We start from the raw sequence: 20,871 nt of genomic DNA on the forward strand, positions 1-20,871 counted from the left end.
ATCATCAGAGACAGGAGTTGAAGGATGTCAATATCTAATAGAATACAGAACAATGTTTACACTGACAATCAAGACATGGCTAAATGATGTTCAACACACATTCAACTCAGTCTGAAAAAGCAAGAAAGTATGTAATAAAGATTTTTGGGCTACTCAATGGGACAAAATTTCAACTTGTCAGACAATTTAGCTCTGCAGAACATCATTTCCCGAGGGTTCCAGAGAGCACCAACGCATTATCTGGGCCCTCTTTGTTGTGACCAAAAATCATGGAGGCAGCAGAACAGAGAAGAAAAAGCATTGGATCGGGAGTCAAAACTACTGGGTTTCCAAACCCTAGCTCTGCTATACTCTATTGTGTGTCCATTAGCAACTCAACCTCTGAATCTCACTTTCCTCATCTGTAAAATGGGGATAACAGTCTCACAGGACTGTTGTGAAGAAAACACTTCGTAAACCTTAAAATAGTGTATAAATGTAAGCTATTATGTCCCCTTAGCCATTCTCTACCTGTTTCTTCACCTGTAAAATGGGGATAATAATAGTACCTCCTTACCAGAATCATTATGACGATTGAAGGGCAGCTAGGTGGTACAGTGGATACAGCACCAGTCCAGGAGTCAGGAGGACCTGAATTCAAATCTCACCTCAGACACTTGACACCCACTAGCTGTGTGACCTTGGGCAAGTCACCGAACCCCAATTGCCTCATCCTGGGTCATCTCCAGTCATCCTGATGAATATCTAGTCACTAGATTCAGATGACTCGAGGAGAAGTGAGGCTGGTGACCTGCACAGCTCTCTCTCACTCAAAACAAAGTCGAGTACAAGTCATGTCATTCTTTCTCTGACGGCATGGTCTTCTTCAGCAACAAAGGATGAACACACACGTTATGTCCCCCTGGAATATGAACATTAGTTTGCATACAATATCATTCTGCTTCCCAGAGGAATGACAAAGCCCTTTGTTACTCATAATGGGATCAAGACTGGACCTGTGATTTCATTGGTATAGAGAACCCCCAGGTGAGGAAATGACCTTTGCCAATGCAGGTTGACATGGTCTCAGCTATTTACAGTCTAAGAGGGTTTGCTTTGAGTACTGAGAGGTTTACCAGGTCAAACAGATCCATATAAGTCAGAAACAGATCTTCCTGGAACTCCCTACTGAAGCTGAATCTCTATCCACTATTTCCCACTGTCCTCATTCATAAAGTCATAAATATCACTATTTCCATGAAGAGTGATGGTATATTATATACTAATAATCTTATTACATTCTTCTCTCTCCGCCACTTAGAATCACAGGATGTTAAAGCTGGAAGGGATTAGACACTAAGTTCAACTCCCTCATTTTACAAATAAGGAAATGGAGGCCTTGAGAACTAATTTAGTAGATGCTTATTAAATTATATTGATTAGCTGCTGTCCAAAGTCAGAACATGTACACTTGAAACCAGGTTTTAAGTTTTCAAATTCAGTGTTTCTTTTCTACTATGCCACACTCCATTTCAAACACTGTGTGGCAGGGTGATGGACTACTTGGAAAGTAATTATGCTCACCCATCCTCTCTCAGTCTCAGTTTCCTTATCTGTAATACTCTATTCTTAACTACCTCACCAGGATATAGGAGAATCATATTAACAGCCTGAAAAGCAGTTTCAAAGCAATACAAATATGAAGTATTCACAAAGCCATACTGTTCAGTCTAACAATAAGTATACTCTAGAGGAGAAAAAACATTCAGCAACTCATTCTCACCTATAACACAATTTAACCAAATGTGATGCTGGATTAGGCTCTAGGCCATCATAACAAAGGAGGTAATCAACACACATTTTTACCCCTAATTCTCAAGTGTTCAGTAACTCAAGAGGTTACAGAGTAGTTACAGCAATCCCATCTGAAAGCATGCACCCTAAGGGAAAATGTCAGACAGAATGCATCCTCAGGAATAAGAAGGACTGGTTAGGCTTCAACTGAATAGACTCTTCTGCAAGGTATCTGATAATTTTCCAGGCTGTCTCATCTTTCCAAAGCACCATGTATATGTACATAACTTGGGAGAGGCTGGTGACACCACTCATAATTTATGATGAACAAGGACTCAAGATGTCTGTTAGTTTTTCACTGAAACGTGGGCAAACAGACTAAGACTTTGGAACACAAAACTAGATGCTTCATATATCAGGAAGTCCTAGGGACAATACCCTTTCATCAAATAATAATGCCTGCTCAAATTTAAAAAACACTTTGAAGTTTACATAATGCTTTCCTCACAAAAGCCCTAAAAGGTAAATAGTACAATTATTAATATATCCATTTAATAGATAAGGCCCCAAAAGGTTAAGTGACTGACCCAAGGTCATCCATCTTTGAACCCAGATCTCCTAACTCAAAATCTATTGTTCTTATCCCTCACTATACCATACCACACTTATTCCCACTACTGTATTTCAGATTTATCCAATTAAAAAGATAAGTTCCCTTTTCCACCTAAATCTTTTTTCTTCATCTCTTTCAAAAATAAGTCTTTTCTCCTGTTAAGATAAATGCCCCATAAAACACACAGATTCAGTGATGATGTATTAGAGCAGCATAATAATGATCTAACATAATGAAAACATGTGAAGTAGTTTTGACTAGATTAAAACCCCTTAAAGAAAACAAGCCACTTCAGAATCTTTGTTGTTAGAAAAATGCTAACAGCAATTATTCAAGTTGTGTCATTTTTACTTATATATTTTTATTTTAAAGCACTGACTTCAAACGACTAGAGAAAAATCTGTTTAGACTTTGTGTTCTGTTTTATCCTGCCTGAATAAAACTTCTCACCTACAGGTTCCAATGAATAAGTGATGGCATGGACTTGGAAATAGCTTTAACTACAACTGAAAGTCAACGAGAAAATGTTAAACTCACACAGACAAACAAGATACACAAAGTGTCAGCCCTACTACAAAAATGAGCTTTTGGGGGCCAAGATATTATCTGCAATAAACAGATGAAGAAGGCCTAAACAGGTTTTCTATATTGTCAGTATTAGACATAATACAAAAGGCTTACCCTGATAATGAAGATATATTCGTCAGTAGAAAGATAAGCTAAAAACGGTACTGGAATTAAGAATTAAGAGAAGACCTGGGTGCAAGTCCTGATACTACCACTTAATAATTGTAGTGGTGAAGATAAATCATTTAATTAACTTTCTCGAGCTTTAGTTTTTTCTTTTGTAAAATGGGGCTAATAGCACTTGCACTATCTACCTTGAAGGGCTGAAATGAGAGAAGCACGTAAGCATTTAAGCACCTAAAAGAATGATAGAAATGTTAAACTATACTTTGAAAGATCTAAGAACTCTGATCAAAGCAACAACCAACCACAACTGCAGACCTACATGCCACTTAACTCCTGACAGAGAGGTGATGGAGTCAGAGCATATATTGTGATACAGATTTCTTTAGATACAACCAAAAAGGTATTCTGAGTTTTGCTTAAAGGCATATTTGTTACAAGGGCTTTGTTTTCCTTTTTTTAATATAGATGGAGAAATGTAGGTATAGGAAGGAGGAAATAAGTATTGATTGCACACTTATGATGTGCCAAGTTCTGTGCTATGCACACTAGAAATATTAATTCATTTGATCCTTACACCAATCCTGTAAAGTGGGTGCTATTATAATCCCCATTTTACAGTTGACAAAGCTGAGACAAAGGTTAAGTGACTTGTCCAGGGAAAAATTTCTAAGTGTTGGAAGCCAATTTCAAATTCAGGTCTTCCTGAGTTCAGGCCTAGTGCTCTATTCATTATGCCATCTAGCTTCCCTTCTGGGTAGAAACAAAAGAAAGAAGATTTTTGTTAAAATTAAAAAAAAAAAATGTAATTCAAAAAACAAAAAAAGAAATGTTCACTTATATAAAATGAACAAGGTCCTTGTGGCAAAATAAATAAGTGAAAATTTGTCAACGAATAACCACAAAATTATAAATGCAGCTGAAAAAGGTGGTTCAGTACCCTCACCCAGTGACAAAATTATCAGTAGATTAAACAGTGGTTTAATCTAACAAGTTGAGACTGAATAAGGATAAATTAAATAAATTTTGTGCTTAGATTTAAAGTCAACTATATATGTATAAAAAGGGAGAAGTTAGATGAGACAGCAGCAGTTCATGTGACCTGAGAGTGCCAGTGAAGTACAAATAAAATATATCAATGTTGTTAAGTAGAAGCCACAAGGTGAAGTAATCTTAGACTACATTAACAAAAGTCTTTATATTTTTTGTTACAAACTCCACTCCTTTCATGATCTAATAAAAGCTTACGCATCCCTTCTAAAAACAATGTTTGAAAATGCATAAAATTAAGTACATAGTATTACAAGGGAAACCAATTACAATGAAAATATTTTTAAAAACAAGTTTAGGGGCTCTGGTTAAAAATCCCTATCTAGAGCAAGGAAGAGCATAGACTCAAGGTGTTCTGCTGTGATCAGTCCACATGCAGAGTATTTTGTTAAATTTTAAGCACTGCACTTTATGAAACCATAGCATAGGTCCTCTGTAAGGGAGAGACCCTAAGACAGAAGCAGTTCTACTGATAGCCAGCATAAGCTATTCTTGAACCTACCGTTTTTCACTACATAACTGTCACATATTTTATGCTAATTTTTTTTAAAGTGGGCTACGACCATTATGTGAAGCTTTTCTTAAAAAATAATTAGGACTGGTATTACTTAAAAATCATTTATTACTAAATTGTCTTTGGTGCAAGATTAGGATGCATGGTATACTCGTGAATATACGTTAAAACTGAATACAGACAATTCAAGTACACTGAGAATTCCAGACTTGGGGCATGCAATGTGCAAGAGATAAATGCAGATCCATATGCCACTGGTGAATGCATTGCTTCTGTTTACCTGCTAAGCAATGATGTAACAAACAGAATTGTAACATGTGACAATTACTCAATTAAAGGTTATAAGCCAATTTTTGAACTGAAAAAAAGGTACGATAATTATGTGGTGGTGATGAATATGCAGTGAAATATGGTAGGTTAATGTGGTACTTCAAACGCCAATTCTTATTAATTATGAAGAGGTTACTTGACCTCACTGAGCTTCAGTCTCCTCCTCTGTAAAATGGAGATGATAATAACTCTTACAATTCCTACACCTCATAGTATTCGTGTAAACAAAGTATTTGGTAATCTCTGAAGCAGTGCAGAAATACAAGGGATTACATGGTGCACAGCACAATTAGTTTTCTCTTCTTAGTAGAGAAATCAGCAATACTGTAGCATCCAAACTAAGTAAAGGCCTCCTGCTTCCCAAATGAAAACATACGTGTAATTTTTCTTTTGGCTGCACACTTTGTTCTATCCGACTGCTGCACTGTCCTTGTCCTCAGCAATCCGTTCTCTTCCCCAGGTTCCTGTTGCAAAGCAAGAAATACAATCAGTTTAAAAACAAAACTCATTAAGAGTAATGCTTCCCCTTGCCTTCCCTGGGACTCAAACTCTGTAATAAAGGGTATAACAGGTCCCTGACCTAGGAGAAAAAGTTGTCATTTTCAGAAAATGATGATTTCAAACGTGAAAGGATAATCATTCTAAGAGCAGTATACTGAAGTAATGCTTCAAGGATCCATGATTTCAACAGTCTATCACTCCTTCCTTCAGTACAGCCTGTAATCCATTCACTCCCTCTTTCATCTTGTGATTCATATTCATTGAATTCTAGAACTTCTCAGAAGATCTACCCAACAGACTGATGGCATTCTTGTGGTATTTTGATTATTTCATGGATACTATTGCAACATTTAGGTTGTCCAACTGTTATCTCTCATTCTTTAAAGAATCAACATTTACTAAGTACCTTTTATGCCAGGTCCAGTGCTAAGCTCTGGGGCTATAATAAGAGGCAAAAGACAGTACCTGCCCTCAAGAAGCTCACAATCTTATGGGAGGACAACATGCAAATACATACAAAGCAAGCTATGTACGGTACAAATGCTGTTGTTTGTCCTTCATTCTCAAACAGGACCATGACAGCAAAAGGGGGATGCATGACATGAATTGGATTTAAGTGAGGGAGGGTTGTGCAAGGTCACTAGCCTCACTTTCTCCTCTGGAGCCATATGGGCCCAGCTGTAAGGTAGAGATACAGGATAAATAGGAAACAATTAACAGAGTGCACTAGAATTAAGAGGGGCTGGGAAAGACTTCTGGTAAAAAACAGGATTTTAGTTGAGACTTAAAGAAAGCCAGGGTCAGTAGATGGAGTGGAGGAGGGAAAGCATTCCAGGCATGGGAGAATAACCAGAGAAAAAGACCAGAGCCTAGAAATTGGAGTATCTTGTTTTTGGGAGAGCCAGAGGGGTCAATGACACTGGAAGACCAAAAACGTAGGAGTCAAATAGGTTATGAAGGACTTTAAATGCTAAGGAGAGTATTTTGTATCTGATGTAATAGGGAGCCACTGGAGTTGAAGGAAAGTGGCAGAAGGATAGGACACAGCAGACATTATCAAACCTGAACTTTAAAAAAATCACTTTCAGTGACTGGGGGAAAATGAACTAGAGTAGGGAGAGACTTGAGCCAGGCAGACCCACCAGAGAGTTATTAAAATAATCTAGGTGTGAGGTGATGAGGGCCTGCACTAGCGTGATACTGACTCTTGCTATATGACTGGCCCACCTTATTTTCCTAACCATATGTATCCTTTATTATGTCTCTTAAACCACTTTCCCATGCAGAACATTTTCAATGATCCCAAGCTGCTGTTGTCAAAGTCCATCCTGTTTAACACTAATTTTTCCAGTGATACAATGTGGCTATGAATCACACAACATTATCATCTCTGAAAAAAAATCACAATTTAGGTAACCCTAAGTGCAATAGAAAGACACATATGCAATAATGTATTACTTAAAGAAATAGAGGCTGAATCTATAATTACAACGATATAGGGAGCTCCCAAATGAGGAAAACTGTCTATCAGTGAAAAGTAAGCACCGTTTCTGCAACTTAAGAGAGTTGCCTATAGCAGTGAGATGAAAACTAACTTGTCCTAGATCACAAAGTCAGTATGTGTCAGAGGCACAAATCTTCATGGGTTTGATGTCAGGTCTTTATCCACTATACCATGCTGCCACTCAAACTATGCTAATATGTAAGTGTGTATATATAACCAACAATGACTATTAATAGGGGGGGAAAAAATTAAATCTCAACCCATCAAAAAGCTCTATAGAGAAGGGAAGAATTCATGACCAAACAAGAGATAGAGAGCATTACAAGTTGCAAAACAGAACATTCTGATTATATTAAATTTAAAAGTTTTTGCACAAACATAACCAATGCATCCAAGATTAGAGAGAAAACAGAAAGTTGGGAAACAATCTATACACCAAGTGTCTCTTATTGATAAAGACCTCATTTCTCAAATATATAGAAAACTGAGTCAAACTTATAATACAAACCATTCCCCAATTAATAAATGGTCAAAGGATGTGAACAGGCAGTTTTTAGATGAAGAAATCAAAGCTGTCTATAGGCACATGAAGAAGAGCTCTAGATCACTTTTGATTAGAAAAATGCACATTAAAACAACTCTCAGGTATCATCTCACACCTATCCAACTGGTTAACATGACAAAAAAGGAAAAAATTAAATGTTGGAGAGGATGTGGGAAAATTGAGACACTAATGCACTGTTACTGGAGTTGTGAAATGACACAATCATTATGGAGAATTTGGAATTATGCCAAAAGGGCAACCAAATTGTGCATACCCTTTTATACAACAATACCACTATGAGATCTGTATCCCAAAGAGATCATGAAAAAGGGAAAAGGACCTACATCTGCAAAAATATTATAGCAGTTCTTTCTGTGGTGGCAAAATATTGGGAAATTGACGGGATGCCCATCAATTGGGGAACAGCTGAACAAGATGTGCTATATGAATGTAATGGAGTACTACTGTGCAATAGGAAATGGTGAGCAGGCAGATTTCAGAAAAATCTGGAAAGACTGAATTGATACAAAGTGAAACGAGCAGAACCAGGAAAGCATTGTACATAGTAACAGCAACATTGTGTGATGATAAATTATGAATGACTTGGCTCTTCTGAGCTACACAATGATCCCATACAAAGGATTCATAAAGGATTCATACTATCCACATCCAGATTAAGAACTGATTGACTCTGCAGATTGAAGCTTTTCACTTACTTTATTCTTTTTCATGTTTTTTCTTTTGACCGATTTGTTCTTTCACAACTGTGACTAATATGGAAATGTTTTACATGATAGCACATGTAGAACCTAGGTCAAATTTCCTAACGTTTTAAGAAGAAGAGAGGGTAGAGAGGGAGAAAAATTTGGAATGAAAATCTTGTAAAAATGAATGCTAAGTTTGTGTGGATATCTAACTGGAAAAAAATAAAATACTATTTAAAAAACTAAAATAAAATAAAGATGTTTCCACAGAAACATAAACTAAAACTATTCTGAGGTTCAGTCTCACATTCATTATACTGGCAAAAATAATTAAAGAAAGAAAATTATAAATGTTGGAGAAAATTACAGGCATAATATTACACTACTAATGGAGCTGAGAATTGATTCAACCAATCTGATAACATACCCAAAAAAGTCATTAAATTGTGCATACCACTGTTTGATGCACTTAATACCATTCATTACTAGGCATACACCCAAAATATAAAAAGGAAAGGTCTATACACACAAAAATATTTATAAGCAGCACTTTTCATTATAGCAAAAAACTGGGGGAAAAAACATCAACTGGGAAATAGCTTTAAAAATTAAGGTATATGAACATGAGGAAATATTTTTAAAACAAATTTTTACTGATGGATTTTTTTTTTTTACATTATCACAGTTTATCCCATTCTCACTTCCGCTCTCCCTGACAGACATCCCATCTAAAAAAATAGCATTTTTTAAAAAACAAAAAAAGAAAAAAAAATTAATCTGAACAATAAATTGAAAAAGCCTGAAAACATGCAACTTGAGAACTTCCCACCTGTGCAAGGAGGTAGGATGGGAGTGTCTTCGTGTATTTCTTCTTTCAAGTCATGGTTGTTGTTTATAATTTTGAAACTTTCACTTTATAATTTTGCAATACTGACTTCACAATTTGTAGATGTTCTTTCCATTTACACTGTAGGCACTATGTATACTGTTTTCTTGAGTCTACTTCACTCTGCATCAATTGCACGCTCCTATATATTCAATATATATTCATATATATTATATATATATTCACTTTCTTATAACATAGTCTTTTTCTATAACATTCATATGCCACAACTGATTTAGCTATTTGCAATCAATGGGCACCTACTCTGTTTCTAATTCTTTGCTATCACAAAAAGTGCTGCTATAAATATTTTGGTGTATATGGGGACTTCCTTCTTATCAATAGCTTACTTGGAGTACAAGACCCATAATGAAATCTCTAGGTCAAAAGGTATGGATATTTTATCTGTCACTTTATTTGCATAATTCCAAACTGCTTTCCAAAATGGTAGCAAAAATTCACGACTCCACCAACAATGCTGCATCAGTGTCCTTATCTTCCTACAACCTTTACAACATTCCCATCTTGTCTTTAAAGATTTGCAAATGTAATGGAATACTACTGCGCTATAAGAAATGATGAACAAGAAGACTTCAGAGAGGCCTGGGAAGACTTATATGATCTGATGCTGAGCGAAAGGAGCAGAACCAGGAGAACTTTGTGCACAGCAATGACCACAGTGTGCAAGAGTTTTTTCTGGTAGACTTGGATCTTCAAAGCAATGCAAGGACATAAAAAAAAAAAATTCCGCAATGCTCTTCTAAGGCAAAATGCCTTCCACATCCAGAGAAAGAACTATGGAATTCAATCACAGAATGTAACAGATCATTTTGTGTGTGTATGTGTGTGTGTATTATGTTTTAGTTTGTTATATGATTTCTCCCATTTATTTTAGTTCTTCTACACAGCATGACTATAGTGAAAATGTATTCAATAGAAATGTACGTGTAGATCCTATATAGAATTGCACGCTGTCTGGAGGAGGGAGGTGGGTAGTGGGGGGTAGGTTGGGGAAAAAAAAAATTTAAGTTTTATGGTAGCGATTGCAGAACACTAAAAATAAATAAAATGAATATGTATATATATATATATATATATATATATATATATATATATATATATATATATATAAAATAAAGATTTGCAGGGCATGCACTGAAACATCAAGGTTGTTTTGACTTGCATTTCTCTTATTACTGATTTGGACCACTCTTTTATATGGTTACTATTAGTTCTCAATTCTTCTTTTGAAAAAGTTTGTTAATGTCCTTTGGTCACTTACCTACTGGGGAATAATTTTCAGTCTTAAATTTATTACTGAATTGTTTATATATTTTGGTTACTAAACTCATATCCAAAACATATAATACAAAGATTTTTTTTCCCCATTAAATTGCTTCCCTTCTTATTCTAGGTATATTCATTTTGTCTGCAGAAGCTTTTCAATTTCATGTAATCAGCTGTCTACCTTTTCTTTTGTAATTGCCTCAATCCCTCATATAGTTAAAAATATATTACCCTTCTATATGAGCTGCTTCTAATTTTTTATAGTATTATCCTTAATATTAAAATCACCTATCCATTTAGAATATATTGTGGAATATGGTGTAAGATGTTAGCATAAGTCTAATTTCTGCCAGATAGCTTTCCAGTTTTCCCAGCAATTATTATCAAATGGGAAGTTCTTTTCCTAATAGTTTATGCAATGGAATACTATTGCATTTTAAGGGGCAATCTATGACAAATATAAACGACAAAAGGGATAGATTTACAGAAAACTGGAAGGACTTATGATAACTGATGTAAAATGAAGTGGGCAGAAATAGAACAATGATTGGAAGTGATTGGTACTTTGAGAATCATGTAGTTTAACATTATTATTTTACAGATGGGGAAACCAGAATGGAAGTTATTTATCCAAGGTTGCGGAGGTAGCAAATTGCATAACTCAATTAAACTGAGATCTTCTGATCTACATCTAGGGCTCTTTTCACTATTCTACATAAAATATACCTATACATAATTGATTCATACTATTTATCTCTTTCCTGTCAGAGAGGAAATGTACCAGAAGTATAAAATGAAACAAACATTCTCAAACATGTCCAGTGTGTATTAGTTTTGCTTGATAACACTAATTTAATAAAAGGCTTTTTTGGGGGGCGGGGGAAGCAAAGAAAAAATATATGGGAGGATTTAAGAGGTAGCAATAACAATACAAAAAAAGAATTAAAGAAAAGAACATCAATAAAACATCTTTTTAAATACAGAAAAAGAACAGAAGTAGGGGAGCTAGCTGGTACAATGAATAGAGTTACAGGCCTGAAAAGTCAGGAAGACTGTCCTTCCTGAGTTCAAATGTGACCTTAACACTTAACTAGCTGTGTGACCCTATGCAAGTCACTTAACTCTGTTTGCTCAGGTACTCATCTGTAAAATGAACTGGAGGAGATGGCAAACCACTCCAGGATCTCTGCTAAGAAAACACCAAATGGGGTCACAAAGAGTCAGACATGACTGAAAAGAACAACAAAAATCTGTAAAAGAAACTTATAATAAAGAGAATATATATTAAATCAAGAGTTTGTCAGTAATCTAAAACTTGGATAACAAGTATAAATGAGAGGAGAAATAATACTGCGAGAAAAACTTTTTAATTTTCAGCAAAATAGTGATAACTAAACTGTAGTACATCCTTTAAAAAGATGTAGACAGAGGCTGAAAAGGAAAATAAAAGCTGCAAAATTCAATAAGTGGTTTTCTAAAAGACTGACGAAATACTATGGCAGCCTGAGACTGTTTTTCAATGTTTCAGGAAAGCAAAGGCTTTTATCCAACAGGAATACTTCAAAGTGACAGCTTAGGACAGCTGAGGATCTTAAAATAGAGAATTTGAAAATTGAAATAGACAGAGATAGATAAATCCAATTCATCAACTAGCCATATGAACTGTTTTCACACAAAATCTAACTGGTTAGTGACCCATGTGGGCAAATTTCTTCTGGCAGTATGACAGATACTCCTACCAAAATTTTCACAAGGGTAGTAATTCTACAACAGAATAGACTTTTCAGAAAGATTCACATGTATTTTATATAGTACAGTGAAAAGAGCCCTAGATGTAGATTCAGAAGATCTCAGTTTAAATGAGCTCTGCAATTTACTACCTATGCAACCTTGGGCAAATAACTTCACTACTCTGGTTTCCCCATTTGTAAAATAATGTTAAACCACATGATTCTTAAGGTACCAATCACTTCTAAATCCTGTGATCCTACATATTAAATTAAGGCAATTAGAAACGAATAGTGAGCAGCAAGGAAGCAAATCTGATCACCTGGGGTGCTGTTATTCCCAGGCTCTTGATTCTAGACTGTTTCAACCAGTGTCTGGGGGGAGGTGGTGATGAGAAGGTTTGGTCTATCTAGCATATGTCAACTCCTATCTCTCTCTCAGGATACCATACTGATTAAGCAACCATTTTTAGCTAGAAATGTTTTTCTTTACATGCTGTTAACAAAGTTATTTTTTCAGCAATGGTAATGAATTATGTTCATACTTTCAGTCTCCTACTTGGTCCATTGGGAAAAAGGGACACAACAAATCTTTAGGGTTTAGGGTTGAAGGGAAGAAGACACCCACAATCCCTACTTCACCAATACCAACCACAGACTAGAAAGTAAACCAAAGAGCCCCAAGAACAGCAATATCTTCTCAGATCATCAACTTTGTTACCAGACCAGTCCCCACAGCCATCAATTAGGTTTTATCTCCATGAGATGATCTATCAACTACCTCTGCAAGTGATGCAGCCCCTGTCTCCTCAGCAGTCAAAACTACTAAAGACTCATAAAAGAAAGCTCTTACCACCAAAGTACCTGGCACTGTCTAATGATCTGACGGAAACAGACATGGTTTTATCAATGGAAAAGGCAACAGAAATAGACATGAAATGGAATCCGTATCAATGGGAAAAGCATTTAGAAGATGCATTAAAGTTATACAAGAGTGAAGAAAGAAGCAAAATATACGTAATGACTACAAGGAAGTCAATACTAAAAGGAAATAAAACTCAATTCAAATACAATACACAACAAATGGGTCAAACAACTTTGACCCATATATCAACATGTCCTTCTTAAACGTAACCTACAACAAAGTGCTCCTAAAGAAATAAAGAACTTAAAATAATAGCTGGAGGAATATTTAATACTCATAGCTAGGCCATACCAATATAATAAAAATTACAATACTACCAGAGCTAGCTTACACTTCCTAATGTTATACCAAATGACCAAGGGAATATGTCATAGAACTTGAAAAAATAACAATAAAATTCATTTGGAAAAACAAAAGATCTAGACTATCAAAGGAAATAATTAAAAGAACTAGGGAAAAAGGGAGAGAACGGTACTTTCGGACCTCACGCTCCATTTTTAAGCAGCAGTCATCAAAACCATCCTTTATTAGTTAAAAATAGAGAGATCAATGAAACAGAGTAGACAAGGGAGAATCAGAAACAATAGAATTCAATAACCAAGGGTTTGATATATTGGAAAACACAAAGTATCTAGGAAAAACCTCCCTATTTGATTTAAAAAAAAAAACTGCTGTGAAAGCTAGAAAGCATCTTGGCAGAAGCTAGGCTTATACCACCACCTTACACCATAGTGAACAATACATTCCAAACAGACATATGACTTTAATACTGATCATTTTATCAAAAAAATTAGAAAAGAAGCAAATCATATACCTCTCACAGCTATGAATAAGAGATGTATCCTTAACCAAATGAGAGATAGAGACAATTATAAAAGATAAAATAGATAATTTTAATTACATGAAACTAAAAACCTTCTGTACAGACAAAATTAATGTATCTAAGATAAGGGAAGTGATCTAACAGGAAAAATGTTTCTATCAAATTGCTCTGACAAGGGTTTGGTATCAAAGGTAATCAATCTATAAGTGTAGGTTTTGAACAATTTTCAAAAAAGGAAATGCAAAGTATTCACAACCACATGAAAGCATAGTCCAAATCATTATTTACAAGAGAAATGTAAATCAAAACACTGAAAATCCACCCGATATCTTGAAAATTGGCAAAGATAACAAAAGGTGAGGAAAGGCAGTATTAGAGGGGTTGTGGGAAGACAGGCAAACTGATGGATTGTTGACTTTGAACAACCATTATGGAAAGCAATTTGGAGTTATGCAAATAAAGTGACTAAAATGTCCATAATCTTTGACCCAAAGATTCGAATATTGGGCTTATATCTCAAGGAAGTTACTAATAAGAAGAAAGTTCCCATATTACCAATATATTTATAGAAGTACTTTTTGTAATAGTAAAGAAATGGAAACATGGTAAATGTCCATCAATTGGGAATAGCTAAAAGAAATTGTGGTACATATATGTAACGAAATACTACTATGCTATAAGAAATGACAAGCGATGAATACACAGAAGCGTGGCAAAGACCTACATAAACTGACACAGGGCAAAATAAGCTGAGTCAAGAAAAAAACATACACATTGTAAATGGAAAGAACTACACACCAAAAACTCAAAAGTAAATATAAAAAAATTATGACTAAAGAGGACCCAAATGAAGATATATAAGATACCTCCAACCCACCTCTTTGTGGTGGTAGAGGTCCACAGCTGTTACATACTGCACATTTTTGGATTTTCTTAATGTATTGATTAGTTATGTTGATTTTTTTCCTCCTTAAATACTATTTGTTATATGGGATGACTATCTGAGAGAAGGAAGGGGAAGGATACTTGAAATAATTATGATGATAAGAGAAACAGATCAATAAAAACTTATGTTTAAAAAATAAACTACAAAAGTAGAAAGTAGCAAACTCTTGGTGAATTGAATCAGTAGTAATCACTATTCAACGGTTTTGCTTAATTGTTTTCAGAAAAGATATTTTCAGAAGTTTTTGTTGGGTTTAGTAAGATTTGTCAAAACAAACTTTCTTTTGGCCCCGGCAAACTTCAAGTCATGAAAATTGGCAACTATTCTGCAACACAGATAGTAATACAAAGTTGCCTTAAGTATAAAAAATACTGTGCCAGGGACAGATTTGAACTCAGGTTGTTCTGGCTCTTAATCAACCTTTCTATAAACTATACCATAATATATTTAGAGGAAAAAAACGACTCAGCAGGTGACATCAAAACCCAAAAAGATAACCTGTACTCAAGGATAAGTAGGGCTAATTTATAAATCATAACTGTAAAATCTGGAAGCAACTTGAGACATCATCTAGTCCAACCTCTTTCTATTACATATCAATAAGGAAAATGAGGACCAGAGACCTTAAGTGATCTATTATACAGGTAGGTGGTAAATCACAGAGACAAGATCAGAATCTAGGTCTTCTGACTCCAAAAACAGTCACTACACTACATTATCTCAGATAGTTAAGAGTTTTACTTTTCATAATACTAACCTCATCACTATCAGATATAACAATGAATGAATTTTCTATCTTCTTTACTTTGTGAATTTGGTTCTCCTCCTCCAATCTTGCAGATTCAGTAGTTTCTGCAACTTTCTTCTTCCTCCGAGGCATCTTTAACTCTGAAATGTAAGGAAAAATTCAATTATTCCAAAAATATTTTTCCAGTTTGGTCAATGAAAGGAAAATGGTCCTATTCTGCCAAAGTTCAAAACGGCATTAAGTTTTTCAGGAATATCAAAAATTGACTACTAGTCAATTAAACCCACACTATTTCCCACAGAAATAAAAACACCACATTCATCACTGTGGCCAGATTCTAACGGATGACTTTGAAATTTCTCAAATACCTTCTATTTCTAAAGCATATATCTGACCATATCATTGTCTTGCTCAATATATTCCAATGGCTCCATTTTCGATCTAGGATCATAAATAAATTCCTGTTAGGCATTTAAAACCCTATATGATTTGATTCTAACTTATCTTTCTAGATTTACTTCACTCTAATCCCCTTATCCACTCTACATTCCAGCCAACCTAGCTTGCTGTTCCTCATACGCAACATTTCATCACCACACACACACAGTCCCTGCCCGTACCTCTTACCTCTGCCACCAACTCTCACCCCACTCTGGGAGATTTCCCTTCCATCCAGTTCTTAAAATCCCTAGTTTCTTTCTAGGCTCAGCTCAACACCTTCCACAAGGAGTCCTTTCCTGATTCTTCCTATTTTTAGTTTTCTCCTCCTCATCCCCAAATTATTTTGTATTCATTTTATACTTATCTTCATATCTATTGTTTTTTCCAGTGAAATGCAAGCTCCATGAAGATAAAACCTATTTGATTTTTTATCTCTGTATTTCTGATGCCTAACTCATAGTAGACACTTGAAAAGTACTAGATGAATTTGAATTCTCTTTTTCCCAATGGGCACTGATTTCAGAACTGTTAAGCTTTTCCCCCCATAATTTGAAGATGTAAGGAAAGAAAGAAGTGTCTATATGGTGAAGACAGAAAATGAATCAAAGGCATAAAACCACACCAAAGATAAATAGTCAAAGATATGATCAAATCTTAAAAGAATAGCAAACCACTAATAAACACAGGAAAGAATGCTCTAAATCACTAATTATAAGAGAAATCCAAATCAAAATAAATCTGAGATTCTCAATTTACACTCAGAAAACTGTCAAAGATCATAAACATGCTGGCAATGGTTACTGTTGGAGGGGTTCAGAAAAGACAGACTAACTAATACAATACTGGTAGAGCTATGAATTGATATAAGCATTTTGCAAAGCAATATGTAATTATTTGAAAAAAGAGGGCCTAAAATGTCCACAACCTATAAGCAAGAGACCCTACTGCTAGATATATACTCCAAGAAGGTCAATGATTAAAAGATCCTATATATGCACCAAAATATTTATATCAGCACTTTTGCAACCAGGTAGATGCCCATCAACTTGGGAATGGCTAAACAAGTTGTGATACACAAAGATACTGACCTTAAGAAAAAAAATGAACTCAATTGGGGAATGACTGAATAAATTGTGGTATATGAATGTAATAGAATACTATTGTACTATAAGAAATGATAAACAGGAAGACTTCAGAGAGGCCTGGAAAGACTTATAAGAACTGATGCTGAGTGACAAGAGCAGAACCAGGCGAACTTTGTACACAGCACCAACCACAATGTGCGAGGATTTTTTCTGCATTCTTCATTGCAATGCAAGGACCTAAAAAATTCCCAATGGTCTCTTAAGGCAAAATGCCTTCCACACCCAGAGAAAGAACTATGGAATTTGCAGAATGTAGCAGATCATTTTCTTTTGTATTACGTTTTGGTTTGTTTTATGATTTCTCCCGTTCATTTTAATTCTTCTATGTAACATTACTAAGGTGAAAATGTATTTAATAGGAATGTATGTGTAGAACCTATATAAAATTGTATGCCATCTCAGGGAGGGAGGGGAAAGGGAGGTGGGAAGGACGGGGAAGGAGGGAAAAAAAAAAATCTAAGTTATATGGAAGTGATTGTAGAACACGGAAAACTAATAATAAAAAAATACATAAAAAATTGTAAAAATATTTAGACTGAATAGCAGAGGAAGATGGAAGACATTTACACAATGTAATAAAAAATACCAACAAAAATGCGTTTTAAAGTAAAAATATTAAGGCAAATGCAAATGTAGTTGTCCTTCTGGCAAGGCTTCCTTGTGAGAGTGTCACATAGCTGGAATTTTTTTCCCTTCACAACTCTAATCACTCAAGTGAGCAACCAGAATAAGAAAACATAGTCTGAAATCATGCTGTTTTAGCTACTGCTGTGTGACCTTAGGGTGCAAGTACTTAATGTCTTGATGCTCTAAGTAAATCTCTAAGACTATGGATTATATACAGAAAATGTATTGGTAGAGGTGGTTTCCTTATTGAGGTGTTAGTTATACCAATGAAATCAAAAGTTCCATTCTCCCCCTTAAAAATACAGGAACTATTGAAAGAAGTGAGGTAGAAAAACAACAAAGATTTTTCAGCTAACCGAGATTGTGGAAAAGAGAAACAAAGAAGAGGTACATCTACTCCTCAGAGTGGATGAAACTATAACCAACAACACAAAGATGGCAGAATCAAATACTTCTCCGCCAAACAGAAAATGGTTTGGAAATGGGTATCACACAAGGGAAAGACTGTTCCCTCTGGTTCTATCAATTCATTCTAAGCTCCCTCCCTTTCCTCTGTCCGTGTCTGACTAAAGAAATGGAAGGCTAAAGGTGATGAAGATGAGGACAGTCAAGTCTGTAATTACTTTTGTTTTACAATGACAAAATGTAAGGTAACCAGGATGGTAAGAAAACTGAAGGCCAGACCATATAAGCAACAATAGAAGGAAATGGAGATGTTTAGTTTAGAAAAGATTTACAGAGGAACATGAGAGCTATTTTCAAGAATTTAAAGGGTTATTTTGCAGAAAAGGGCCCATATTTTATCTGCTTGGTCTACCTAGCAAAGAGTTGATCCGAATAAATAAAATTCCTAATAATCAGGACTGTCTTAACAGTAGAATAGGGTACATGGGGAGACTAAGCTCCCTTTCACTGGAAGTATTCTAGTACAAGCTCAATTATAATTTGTCAGTTATTTCTGCTTTAGGAAGGAGGATGAACTAATTGGCCCCCAAAAGGTCCTCTAAGTTTACTTGATTTTAGGTACACCTAAAAACTTCCAGGCTCAACTTTATCTAAACCTGTAGATCATTTATTTGTAGCTAAAAGATTATCAAAATAAAAGAGAAACTTGGGACATGAAAGCATATAGAAGGATCCCTGTGGTTTGACATTAAATTAGAAAACCACATATTAATATTATCTATGTTTATTATCTTTTTATTTATTTTGTTAACTATTTCCTAACTACATTTTAATCAAGCCCAGGGCCACTAGGTAATGTTTGTGGACACCACCAAGTCTTTGACATTTCTATTTAGTCCAATTCCCCCATTTTTACTGAATGTTAATTTGGTTTTTTTGTCAAGTGAATAAAATTACCGCTTTATAACACTTTTTGTGTTATATGGCAATATATTCTAACATAAATACAAGCTGATTGTTTGGTAACCCATAGAGTAATGATTCTGATGGCCAGTATGACTGAACACACCTTAAGGACATATATATAAATAAAAACCTTCCTCCTTAACCTACAGTCACCAGTAGGCACTAAGGAGGATAAGTGATCAATACAAGCAGTATTAAGGGGCGACCAAACCAATATAAATCTCTTAAATTATCAGTATTACATGAAGGTTTCCACTTTCACCACCAATCTGAAAAACAGAGAGGCTATTCAGAATCCAAATTAATCAGGAAAGCAAGTCAGAAATGCAACTTGTTATTTATTTTAAGTGATATCCTTCATATTAGATACAAACTGCTTGATAAAAATGACAACTTATTTACAGTTACATGAGCTAGGTGTTAAAAACTAAATTACCACTATTTGAAAAAGGGATACCAAATCTGGTATTAACATTTCTTAATCATAGTAGGGCCAAAATGGCTTTGAATAAATGTAGATAGTAGAGGTGATCCTTGAGGAGAGATTCACTATTTACAGGTAACATTTTTGATGGCATCCTTGAAAATTCCCAATTGGTGATATTATTTATCATTTTCTCTACATTTATCCATGAAAAGAGCAATCACTAATAATTCAAAATCTTGATATTCTAAGTACTAGGCCCATCAAAGCTGCTGTAATAGTTAGAGAAATTAAACTCCAGTAAGCAAGTCAGTTATAGGTACAGGTTCTTTGTTTAAAATTAACCAACTCTGAAGCAATCAATATTTTACTCCTAACCACAGCTTCTGTACCTTTAGTCCAGATGAGTCAACAATCATTTATTAAATACCAACTATATATTTTGGCATTGGGAGAAATACAATTAAAACAAGTCTGCTGAGCTCAGCTTGTAATGTGACGGAGGTTATAATAGATGGAAATATGCAATACTGCAAACTATGGTACAGTCCAGAACAGAAAAGAATAACATAAAGGAGGTATACATGGGCATCTCGGTGGCACAGATCATAGACCACAGGGCTTGGAGTCAGAAGACCTGAGTTCTGATCCAGTCTCAGATGCTTACTAGCTGTATGACTCTGGGCAAGTCACTTAGTTGCCTTTTGCCTCAGTTTCCTCATCTGTAAAATGGAGATAATAATAGCACCTACCCTCAAGGTTGTTATGTGGAACTCAAATGAGCTACTTGTAAAATATTTAGCATAGCACCTGGCACAAAATAGCCTCTATATAAATGTTAGCTATTATTTAACTATAATTATTTAAGTACTTTTCAAGGATTTGAGCAAAGACCAAACAGGATACAAACACCTGAGAATTTGCAAGAGATGATGGGAAGCAACATGGAGGAATGCAATTCAATTAATGCTTATTAAGCACCTGGTACGTATGTGCAAGGCACTGCATTAGGTAGGTACTGGGGTGCAAAAAAAAAATCAACCATCCTTGCTTACATGAAAAAGCAACTTGAGACAGTATTAGAAAGGAGTAGGGGTGCAGAAAGAATTGGAAAGGTGTGCAGAAAGTTTGAGGAAGTGGTAACTGAGCTACGCCTAGAAATCCAAGAGGCAAAAATGACGGAAAGAATTCAAGCAGAAAAGCACTTATTGTATTAAATACCTAGTAAGCAGGGTATTGTGTTGGTCATGGGGACAAACCATCCAAAGGCACTGAGATAGAAGGTGGAATGCCAAGTT

The 20,871-nt window shown here is 35.2% G+C and overlaps 1 protein-coding gene across 6 annotated transcripts in view; it reads right to left on the reverse strand.

The window, feature by feature from the left end:
* UIMC1 (ubiquitin interaction motif containing 1) overlaps positions 1-20,871 on the reverse strand; it is a 133,214-nt gene that overhangs the window by 86,681 nt on the left and 25,662 nt on the right. For all 6 annotated transcript variants that reach the window (XM_072631108.1, XM_072631111.1, XM_072631109.1 and 3 more), the window contains 2 exons: positions 15,575-15,705; positions 5,347-5,434 (listed from right to left, as the gene is read on the reverse strand). In XM_072631108.1, coding sequence (XP_072487209.1) covers positions 5,347-5,434; positions 15,575-15,705 — 219 coding nt within the window. The remainder of the gene's footprint in view (positions 1-5,346; positions 5,435-15,574; positions 15,706-20,871) is intronic.

The sequence above is a fragment of the Notamacropus eugenii genome, chromosome 1 (genome assembly GCF_028372415.1).
Source record: "Notamacropus eugenii isolate mMacEug1 chromosome 1, mMacEug1.pri_v2, whole genome shotgun sequence".
Lineage (NCBI taxonomy): Eukaryota > Metazoa > Chordata > Mammalia > Diprotodontia > Macropodidae > Notamacropus > Notamacropus eugenii.